This window comes from Xyrauchen texanus, chromosome 14, assembly GCF_025860055.1.
Source record: "Xyrauchen texanus isolate HMW12.3.18 chromosome 14, RBS_HiC_50CHRs, whole genome shotgun sequence".
Classification (NCBI taxonomy): domain Eukaryota; kingdom Metazoa; phylum Chordata; class Actinopteri; order Cypriniformes; family Catostomidae; genus Xyrauchen; species Xyrauchen texanus.
Genome location: NC_068289.1, coordinates 35,452,411 through 35,464,724, shown reverse-complemented (window position 1 = coordinate 35,464,724; position 12,314 = coordinate 35,452,411). Strand labels below are relative to the sequence as shown.

Below are 12,314 nucleotides of genomic sequence, written 5' to 3'. Positions count from 1 at the left end.
ATCCTGCCTGTTGCAGTAGAGCCATTACGGGTATGACTTTATCTACATAAAAGCCTAAATTGCTTTGTAAGCACAAAAACATTGCATTAACATGACCTAAAATAATCTGGCAAATATAGTGTTTTTATGCAGCACTGTTTCTTTTGTTAATAAAGGCATCTTTTTATATGCACCACTCAGCTGTGTATATTTTTTGTGAAGCTCTTTTTAACTCCACTGATGAACGGTACCATTGGAAATACATATGCGGTGCCATGGTGTGCTTGAAGCCTTTGTGTTATTTTCAGTCAACTTGACTGTTGTTTTAGCATTCATTTAATAACGTTTCTGTCTAGAACAAAGTCAGAGTAAAGTGTAAATGTACAGTCAGAAGTTCATTAACTCAAGGACTGTGGAATATATATTGATACAAGGTCTTTTTAAAAACGGTTTTAAAAAAAATCCTCTTGGATATAATTGATGTTGGTGAAGTTTGATGTATGGCATGTTTACTGGACATTAATCATGCAGCCTCACAAGAGGAGACTTTGTGAAAAGTAACAGTAAATCGCTAATGTGCATTGAAGAAAATGATTGCTTGATTTATGTAAAGATAGACAGGCAGACTTGTGTTTATAGTAAACAAAGTTGCACCTATTCAATTAAAAGAGCCAATCGTTTTTGGTATCTTCTGACAGTTTTATTCAAAAACTAAGGAGTCCAGATTGTTTTAAGTCTCAAACCAGGACATACAGTGGGTGGAGGGTGTCTTTGTGAATTATTTGTGTGGGAGGTGCCCAGCCCACCTACCCTTGAAATAGTGATAGAAATAACAGTAGCTCCAAAAGGATGTGGTCTTCTATGTAAATTTTCATTAATTTCTTTGACAGTGTTATTTTTCATAGCATTCCCGTACTATTGTCCTATTTTCAGTTGAATTCGAATGCGTTTCAAGCCTTTTCCTGGGCACCTCCCTACGCACTTTTAGTTTCTCCAAATTTTGAATTATGTGATTTAGTTACTAAGGTTACTAATTTGTTTGTGCAATCTATCAATTGCGTGTGCACATCGTGGCATTTTGCGGGTTATCAGGCTACTTGGAAAAATTGTGGTAATAACTACACAAATTAGAGGCTTTCCTCTTTTATTAAATTTTTGTTGTTTATCATATAAAGCCAGTTTTTACCAGTTGAGAAGTGAATCATGATGACGAACATCTCAGATACGGCCAGATTCACACTAATCCGTTTTCAGTTTCCTAACATCATCATTTTCCAAAGTATGCATTAATGGAGAGTGTATTTGAAACACTTGTTTTCAGTGGTGGAAAACCATTCATGCATTTTTAAATGAAAACTTATTTGTGTGGACGTCGTCTAACTCTGTCACACTTCTCAACCACTGTAGTTGATTTTCATGGTAATGCCAAGACCCAGACTGAATCTATCACATTGTCTGTGCTGATTTTAGCAGAAAATCTGTGGAATTCTGTGGAATCTAGATATATTTGGAGCTAAAAGCATGATCAAATTATCACAAATATTTAAAAAAAGGACCTCACAAGTGGTTTATGAAGGTAAATCAGTAGCAAAACTCGAGAGCTTGCATATTTGGATTTGAGAACTTGTACAATAAATATTTGTACTTGTAAGTTGAAACGTACACGTACGGCACTGATGTGATAACTTGTAAAATAACAATTTGAAGTGGAATGTTGCAGTCTGGACTCACAGACAATAATTCAAAGCTTGTGTTCTGAATCCACAATTGCAGACATGTAGTCACAAATGTGTAAAATGACATTCACATAAATACAACTACAGACATAAATGGTTTTGTGTCGTTTCAGATGCAGAAAACTGTAACTATTACATAACTAAAATAATCCAACTTAATTAAAATGCTGCATTCTTGAATGGTGAACTATAGCCCAAGATTTACATCATTATAGCGGTTTAGCTTACCATTGATTAGTATCCCCAACAGGCCTGCTGATACAGTATGTGTAAATTGACCCTCCAACCATTTAATACATCCACGAGTGAAAAAAACATTATTTCTATTCTTTAGGCAAGGTTTGAAGTGATAAGCTGATAAGTTAGTATGCTTTATCAAGTTTTTACTGTATTTGAGCAAACATTTATGCGCATATTCTGCAATGCATATCTCCTTTAACCTGACTCTTTTGTAATGTAATCTGTTGTTGTGTAAGCTTTGTTGTAATCTGACACCCACTGTCAAAAGATTTGCAGTTGGTCTATTTTTATCTACAGTTGTATTCCAAATTTGTTTGATGTGTCACATCTACTCTTTATGGTATTTATTGGATGGCAAGTCTCCTTTACTGTATTTAAGTGTTTGTCTCTCACTTATGTGCTTGCCCTTGTAGCTTCCTGAATGCTGTGGAGGGAAACTGGATTTAAGTGCTTACTAGTGACTTCAAAGGGCAACCAAAGCCCAGAGCCACATGTGGCTGGTGTTTGCAGTGGCTATATTTGGACTAAATGTATGCTTTATTTGTTTTGATGTGGAGGATGAAGTATTGAAAATGTGTTTATTTATTTTTTTTGGTCAGTGGGCATAGTTGTCTTCAAAGGTGTCACTCAGAATGTGACATTTAGGACCCTTTAGAGTCAAAGCCAACATGGATCACACCAGTGTCACAGTGTCCATGAGAGCACTTTGTAAGTCCAAGTGCTGAGTTCTGAGCAAGAGGTGTTCCTCAAAAAGACATCACAAAGAAGACATGGACATTTCTTAAGTGTATTGTTGTCTTAATCAATTATTCAAATAAACTTCCTGTGCAATCAATATAAGGCCATGTAAGCAGATAATTGCTTTTCAATGCTGACTCTTGGGAGTTCAAAAGTTTGCTTCGTGTAGGCCTATGTTTATTGGAAGTTGAGTTGTGTCAAAATGCTGAGAAACACTGGTTTTGATTAAAAGAGTATTACATTCAGGCATATGTTTACAGTACACTAATATTTACATCATATCAAAATAAATGATTTTATCATATGCTTTTCCAAACATTCTAATGCCGTAAAAACAACCTAAATGCCAAAGTTTTTTTGTTTTGCCTGGTCCCAGGAGGATATTGGGGGTTGGGGGGGCTTTTGTGCAAATATTGTCTTTTGGCACATTTTACTCAGATTTCTATGGTACCTCCAGCAATCATCAATCTCTCTGATATAATGTTTTGCCGTGCGTTGCCTGTTCCCTAGTTCATGTTGTCTGAGACACAGTCAGACAGCTCCTACAGCCATGCATCTCCATGGCTGTGCTGCGGAACTGGGAGGATCGCATTATCCATTCCATTGCTCCCACATGATTGACAAATATATTGCATAGAAAATTAGTTGTTGGCTTTGGTTAATTGTGCAGGTTGTGCTCTTGTCAAATGCAGCTGGTTTATAAGCATACTGCACCCGTTGTTTTTATTATGTCCATATTCATTAAATATGCATGATGACCTTCTCCTGGCACAGCAGTGTATTCACTGTAATATTTGGGCTTTAGAAAACCTGCTGTATTTGGAGCTAGAATCCTCATATTTCTTTCATCTCTAATGCCAGAAACAAACACAGATGTGAGTGCTTGGATGCTGTATTGCAAGTGTGCTGTTCTGTTGCACAGTTAATGTGGGTTCTTGCATTACTGTGGCGGTACTCAAACTTTAGTACTCAAGGGAGTTACCTTCAGATATCTGTCTTTAAAAAGGATGTGTTATTAATCGGGTAGCAAAACATTGACAGTGCATTTGTAGTTTCTAAACTGTTGCTCTACCATGACAGTTAATGACCTGAAGGAAAAAACACAGTTTAAGCTAATGTCTGAAATATCACCCCTTGTGGCATCCCTGAGAATGCAACAAATACTAGCGTTGCATCAAGTATTGCATTCTGCCTCTTTTCAGAACGTGTGAAATAGATTTTTTTGTAGCTAGAGATGATTGTGGTCATTGCATAAGGCATGTTGTAGGCCATAAAGCATTAATGGAATGGTTCATCCAAAAATGAAAATTATGTAACTGTTTACTCACCCTCATGTTGTTACAAACTTCTATGGCACCGGTTTGTTATTGCAACTTTTGGGAACAAGACACTCAAGAACTTGGAGGGTATTTACACTTGGTCACTTCATGCGTTTTTACTGATCGATTGCTATCTGGCCACATCAATGTGTCTCTGCCAAACGGATATAAATCCAGTCTTCATTTCCCACATTGTATGCAAATGAATCGCTGTTTGCTTCTGTGATTATGATCATTTTGGGCAGTGAGTAATAATATGTGATTTATTATTGGATTCCAAGTGACTTTTTCCAGTGCGTGCTGTGTATTTTTCCCCTTGGGGCTTGTCATGTTTGTCAGCTGCACAAATGGTCAGTGTTTAGTTTCAGTTTTTTAAGCAATCTGCATCAAATAAATGATGAAAATGTTCAGTCTCTCCAACAACGTGCATCCGTTTCTTACTTTGTTATTATTTATTGCGCAACGTGAGCCCTGTGCAAATACTCTGTAACAGATGTTATGTTTTGCATTGTCCCTATGCTGACGTAGCACTGTTTGGGCGGAATAAAGTTTACATAAGTGGCTTGAACAGCCAGATGCATTTACACTTGACCAAGTTTTGTCTGGAATGCATCTCAAACCACTTCCAAAGGAATCCATTTTCGAGGGCATTTACACTTGGTCTTTTCATGATCAGATAGCAATCCGATCAGCAAAAACGCTTCAAGTGACCAAGTGTAAATGCCCCCTAATGATGCACTATATTAGCAAAATCCAACCTTCAACATCATATGATTTGGAAAGACCTGAGGGTGCGTAAATAATGACAGAATATACATTTTTGGGTGAACATTTTCTTTAAAGGTTTGTAGGCAAGTGATACCACTAGCTGTCTCTAGATTATTATCTCTTGTTTTTCTTCCGTAATAGAAGCGAGTTTGTCTGTAGCTCAGAACTGTTAGACCTTAAGGTTCAGCTTGAACCTCATACTTTACCATTACTGTTCACCTTAGTGGAGTAATGAATACCAGGAACATCCATTGCAAACACTGTGTTCTTTGAAGGATATGTTTCACTTAACCTTCAGCTGCCCTAATTTGCATAACATACTGATGCTATTTCGATGAGTAATTTGAATACTTAACGTGAGTTTTGTGGTCCAACTGGTGGTAAAGATTCCATATTCGCCTAATCTTGCATGCTATCCTCCATTTGCTTTTAATTGTTTGCTGCTAGTAAAACAGCTGGTATACAGGTGGATTGCTTACAAAGAGGTGGGGAGGTAGGGAAAAATTATGCATTATCACACAAATGTTTTAGATGGCACAATTAGCTTCTCTTTTTATTTGAGAAAGGAGGTGTGAATCTTAATGGCCTAGTAGGCCTAGCTAAAACAACTTTTCTTTCCATTTTCCAGCTCTTGATTTTTTTTAAATACATTTTTTTAATCAATTGGACTAAACCACCATTGTTCTTAAGTACATTAAAATGTTTAATTCAATAACTTCAATACAGTAGAAATCTAGGCACGTTCTCCACTCACTATTTTCACAAAAATGATATTATCTGTTCATACCAATACATAGTTTAAACGGCAATATATACCTGCATTTAGTGGCTACCATTATGCTAGGCTGGTTGCAAGGGCAATGCTGTGCAGTTCTTTTGTATGTGTTATTTTGACGTGAAATTATTTTATTATTATTTTTCTGAAATCGATCTGATACAATACCACAATAATAAACCAGCATGCAACAAAGTGGAAGCCTGTTCAAATAATTGCCTCCGCAATAATCGGCTTCATTATGAGCTGACTGATAAAAATCTGTGCAATCCTGACCCCCAGAAGGTGGTCACTTGACTCATTCGCAGCTGGTTGGCACAAAAACACGTTTGCTGTAAATGTACAGTAGGCGATAGCTTTTATGGACCCGATGTAAGAATCCAGTGTTGTTAGCCATCAGCCTGGCTAAGACACAGGATGGTTAGGAAAGAAAATCTCTCTGTAATTCCATAAACCCGATGCCAGCTGTTGCAACTCGCAGGGTTTACATCTGGCTTCGACGGTTTGCTGCACTGTCTGCCCTTGACAGATAATGAGTGATTGGCTTCACAGAGACCATCCCCCAAACTCAACTCTGCTCATTATGCATATGTCCAACAAATGTGGAAAGTTGATACATCACGACACTCAAGGTGACAGGTTGTATTATTACTCATCTGGAATGAGATGAAAAACAAAAGGCTCATTTGAGAAGCATGATGCATACATTAAACCATTAAAAATAAAAGTGTTCCTAACCTTGTTTTCCCCTCTGATGGCTGTTGGATCACCCCCCAATTCCTGCATCTTAGAAAAGGCACTATTACGTGACCTCTCCCAATCGGTTATGGAAGGATTCCGCAAATGTACTAACAAGGCCATTGCAGAATGAGTAAAGGGACTGTATTAATAGAGGATTATTGCTTGGAAATAATTGCATTGCTGACTGGAAGCTTTATCTGACGCATGTGCGTTTCCATGGCAGTGGTGGGACATGAGTTAATGCACAACTGGGCCAGATATCCTGCACTCAATGCAGCAGACACCCAGCTCTACACTGCAGCTGTTGCCTTAAGATAATGTTATAGTCATATACTGTATCACATATATTTAATCTGCAGAAGTTTATTGAGCTATAATGAAATGGCTTTCAGTGTCAGTCTCTGCATTATATGATACTTTAATGGAGCTGAGGAAAATGGACTTCTAGGTATGTTTATTTCGAAGTGTGTACACAAAGGCTGTCTTTTCTTACTCTGCGTGTAGTTTACACTTTCTCAGCTGACGTCTTTCCTTCAAATAACTGACATCAGGGACAGGAAGGACAGGTAGATGAAGACAGTATCTTGACTATGCAAAAACCCGCTGTAGCTCAATTATAACAGAACATACCCCTAGAGTTGCGAGTTCAAATCCATGGTGTGCTAAGTGACTCCAGCCAGGTCTCCTAAGCAACCAAATTGGCCCAGTTGCTAGGGAGGGTAGAGTCACATGGGGTAACCTCCTCATGGTTGCTAAAATGTGGTTCTCACTCTCGGTGGGGCATGTGGTGAGTTGTGCGTGGATGCCGTGGAGAATAGCTATGCATGCTATGTCTCCGCGGTAACGCACTCAACAAGCCACGTGATAAAATGTGTGGATTGACAGTCACAGACGTGAATGCAACTGAGATTCACCCTCCGCTGCCCAGATTGAGGCGAGCTACAACGCCACCATGATGACTTAGACCGCATTGGGAATTGGGCATTCCAAATTGGGGAGAAAAGAGGAGATTTTTATTTATTTATTTTTTTTTTATTTTTTTTTATATAATATGTAAACATTCAGATTGTGAAAATGTAATCCATTAGGCTAAAGGAACTGAGGTGTTCTGGGCCCTGAGGTTATAGCTGAGGTACAGTACTGTGCAAAAGTCTTAGGAATATAAGATGTTTCTCAAAAGCTTTTGTCTTAAGATGGTTATTTATATCTTCAGCTTAAGTGTGTCACTGGGAAAGATAAATGTTATACTCCCAAACATTACTTTTGCAAATAGAAATTATTAGAATAGAAGATCAGGGAACCCTACAACAGATGTCATGGCCCCCACAGAGCCCCCCACTGAATATTGAGTCAGTCTGAGATTACATAAAGAGACAACAGCCTAAATAGCAGAACTTTGGCAAATTCCCCAAGATGCTTGAAACAGCCTATCTGCCAACAACCAAGAAAAACTGTTCATGTGTTCCTAGAAGAACTGGTGCTGTTTTAAAGAAAAAGGTTGTCACACAAAATATAGATTTTTTTTATGCTTACTGGACTTTGTATGACATTAAGTGATAAATGAAAACTATTTATGGTATTATTTTTGAAGACATCCTCACTATGCAACATTTTTCACAAGTGCCCAAAACATTTGCACAGTACTTTATATCGACTGAATTTCAGTTCAGCTCAGGCAGAGATATGATTGGAAGCGTGCCCACTGCCCATGATATCAGTGATTGGAAGGAGCCAAGATGCCTGTTCCTTACCCCGCTTGTGGAAGAGAGGGAGGAGGATCTTTTTAGCCCAGATAAATTGAAACATGTTTACACTGAACAGCTTCAGGTTGTCTGGCGAGTCTTTATCATACACTCTGTTTTAGGTTTGCAGGCCTTCTAGATTTACTTTTTCTGTTTGAAGCCAAAAACGCTTTGACATAAAAAATTAAAGGTGCAGTTTATATATATATTTTTTTTTATTTATTTGGTTATTGCTAAACTTTTTGTGTTGCATGAATTTGTATATATGGGAGAGTTTCTAGAATTGTTGACCTTTTGGACTAAAGGATGATCAAAACATGGCAAGCCACTGATACACTGAAAGTCTCATAATCACAAACTACATCCATCCTTACAGTGAGAGTTTTAACAGATGACCCTGTAATATTCACAAAGTTTAAAGTTATTACAAATGCAAAACCGCTTTCACATTTATTGTCTATGCAGAGCACAAATGCAAAAGGCTAGGCATTTATTTTTGCATTAAATAACAGATGCTGTAAAGTACATATGAACTGCATGGATTTGTGGATTAAATTGTGATCTTACAAAACAGTACTTCTGGATTGTTTTGAGTGCCATGTGCATTGTGAGAGGATTCGATAATTATAGAAAAAAACTGAAAAAATAGAATTATGGCAAAATAGAAGTCACTGAAGCACCATCCCCATCAGCCCCCAATAAGATTTCCATACCTACTTTTCATCTATTTTTTTAAATAGAGGTGAAATTGGTTGAATTTGGGGTTCCATGACACTTTAAAGACCTTAAAAAATTGGCATAAAAAAACATGCGCACACACACACACACACACACACACACACACACACACACACACACACACACACACACACACACAAAAACATTGTTGTATACCCTTAGCACTACTTTGATTTCTTTAAAATAGATGTTGAGTTGGACACTGATGTTTTTATTTATAGAAGGCTGAAGGCAGTTTGCAGTCAACTACAATATCTTGACCACTTTCCAACAAGCAAAATGCTGCTTTTACCTCCAACCCCTAGATGTGACATTGTAGCTACCAAGCAGTGTGTTTGTAAATGTTCAGAATAGCATTTTAAAAACACTTAACTATTTTTTTTAATCATCTTCATAACACATTATTTGATTGGCATGACAAAGATTAATACATTTTGGATACAAAATGCAAATTACCCATATTTTCGAGATAACTGGATGCCATTTGCAGAAATTAAACATGAAACAGTGAGGTCCTGTGACAACAATGTAAAATATGAATGACTTTAACTAGGCTTGCTTCCATATTTAGGCCTCTTTATTAATTTTATTTTCTAATCTTATTACTGACATCATTTAGGTTCTATTAATTCTTTTACTTCTATTGAAATTAATTGTCAATTTTAGATTTTTTTTTGTGATTCAATTTGTTTGATATGTTAAATAAATGCATTAACACAGCAATTACAATAGCAGGAAACAATGTATCATACGGTCAAATGTAATATTTGTGTAAAAATGTGGTTGTATTGATTCTGGTGCACAGCTGATGGTGCGCTTAAGTCAACAACATTCCGATGCGGTTGCCAGAAATTGAATCCCGGAATCCTTGTACATGACTAAGATGTTGTATTTTAATTATCTAGTGTCTACCATCAAACATTTTGGTGACTGCGGCCCATATTTAAAGTATCCCAAATGCTACAATACCCATGATTCTATCATTAGTGGTGCTTGCAAAGCATCACTATTGTAATCTCACATACTTATTAGTGGTGCTTGCAAAGCATCACTATTGTAATCTCACATACTTATTTTTTATATCTCCATACAAAACTTCGGCACCTAACTCGTCCCGCACGTAGACCCACGAATGAGGTGTCAAATCGAACGACCTATTGAGGACACGTGTGCTATGACTTTTATAAGCGATCAGGTAGACTTAACATTGCATCAAACTTTGACGCGTCACAGCTCCGAGCGAGGATTTCGCAGAAACGTGCGATTAGCCACATTTGAAGAGGCTGGCAGGCTCTGTAAGAGCATACCTCAATATGGGGTAAATGTTGCACCCCTGGGGGGCAGGAGCCGCCCAAAGTAGCCCCCATTGACTTACAATGGTGTAGGACAGCCCATGAAATGAAATGGCATAGGGATTTTGTATTGAACATAGCTCTGGATCACAGTGTCATAGAGACAAGGGGGCAGGCTCATTTTACTCAGACGACCAATCAGTCTCTCAGGATCATTTTTAATCTATCAAGCCATGCCCTAGCAACGATTTAGAGCACCTTAGCAACAAGTCCCATAGACTTCTAATGAAAGACATCAAAGGGATATCTACGGATAGAAGTGTCATAGAAACACAAGGGTGGTCTCGTTTGACTCTGGGCGGCAAACAGCCAATCATGAATCACCTCAACACTTCCTAGCCCCTCCCTAGCAACCATTGTCGAGCACCATAGCAACCAAAATCCATACAGGGATATCTTCCATTCTGAATGTCACAGAGGCATGGGAGTTGGTTTATATCATTCATACTGACAAGCAGCCTTTGCAGTTTCATGATTGGCAGCTGCTAAGCCACTCCCTAGCAACTAAACAGAGTACCCTAGCAACCGAGTAACAAATCACATATTTCTGCACCAGAAAATCGTACAGACTTGTGGGTTGATTTATTTCAACCAGGATGGCAAGAAGACTTCATTAGTATCACTATGGTAACTGCCTAGCAACCAGATAGGGTTACCCTAGCAACCGAGTAACAAATCACATATCTCTGCACCAGAAAACACTACAGACTTCCGGGTTGACTTATTTCACTCAGGATGGAAAGGAGCCATGTATTGTATTACCTTGGTAACTGCATAGCAACCACATGTGCTTACCCTAGCAACCGAGTAACAAATCACATATTTCTGCACCAGAAAATCGTACAGACTTCTGGGTTGATTTATTTATGACCATAATTTTTGTTCTTTTCAAGTTATAACATGCTGTTTGACGAGTTTTGCCACGGCAAGCACCACTCACATTTTCTTCAGGAAATGTACCCATCTAGTTTTAACCCACAATTGTGTTTTTAAATGAGCTCTATTTGGCATGAAACCCATCGCAACACTGCTTATGCGCTGCAGCTGCTCTGGGGAAGAGAGAGCAAGAGAACAGTGCGCATCTGTGCTGTTCAGAAAAAAAAATCTGAAAAACGGTTCAAGTTTCTCACTTGATTGACACGGATTTTGTTCTTTCTGCCTTATTTTGTGGTCATTATGAGAGAAGTATTCGAAAAGTTTTCAAACTTATTTTTACAAAAATTTTAGAAGGTAACTGTATTCTATATACATGTGCTTGAAAGCAGGGGCTGAATACAATGACTTAATTTTTGTATTCTGAATACATAACGCCATTACATTTATTCCCTTACAGTCCAACCCTGCATATACCATGTTGTTTGATGTTGTATTGTGCTATCTTTCACAGCTTGTATCCAACGTCCTGATCTTCTCCTGCACTAATATAGTTGGCGTGTGCACACACTATCCAGCGGAAGGCTCGCAGAGACAAGCTTTTCAGGAGACCAGAGAATGTATTCAAGCTCGACTGCACTCTCAGAGAGAAAACCAGCAACAGGTGAGAGCCCACAGAAGTGGAGAGCCCTGTTTTCTGCGAAATGTGCCATCCTGTCTAAGAGATTTGATGCTCAGAATGAACATTTTGCAAATGCAGATTCAGTGTACCCAAAAAGTATTTTCACACTTTTGCACACTTAAGTCACCCTTAAAATGTCTTAATATTATTGCATCAAACCAAGCGGCATTTGCAAACAAAAGAGTCTTTGCCTTTTCTCACAACTAATTTGACTTTTTTAACCACCAGTAACTCTCAGCAGGGTTGAGTGGATTGAGTAGATAAACAGAGGCATAGAACATTGAACTATCCTTTAAGAAAAACCACTGTCCATAATGGGATGGCATTTATTCTCTTTCTTTTAACCTGTCTGTCCTCTTTCCCCCTTCATTTCATTGTCATCTTTTGCAGGAACGCCTTCTACTCTCTGTGCTTCCTCGACATGTCGCCATGGAGATGAAAGCTGACATAAATGTCAAACAGGAGGATATGATGTTCCACAAGATTTACATTCAGAAGCATGACAATGTGAGGTAAGAGTAATTCCACAAATATCTACAAGGACAGGAATCGGTGTTTGCATCTAAAAGCACTTTTGAAGCACTTTTTTTTTATAGTTTCTTTATGTAAACATGTACTAGACCATCATCTT

The 12,314-nt window shown here is 38.1% G+C and overlaps 1 protein-coding gene across 3 annotated transcripts in view; it reads left to right on the top strand.

The window, feature by feature from the left end:
* Positions 1-12,314, top strand: part of LOC127655217 (adenylate cyclase type 5-like) — a 99,110-nt gene that overhangs the window by 43,746 nt on the left and 43,050 nt on the right. For all 3 annotated transcript variants that reach the window (XM_052142893.1, XM_052142892.1, XM_052142891.1), the window contains exons 2-3: positions 11,516-11,665; positions 12,074-12,195. In XM_052142893.1, the coding sequence (XP_051998853.1) occupies positions 11,516-11,665; positions 12,074-12,195 (272 nt within the window). The remainder of the gene's footprint in view (positions 1-11,515; positions 11,666-12,073; positions 12,196-12,314) is intronic.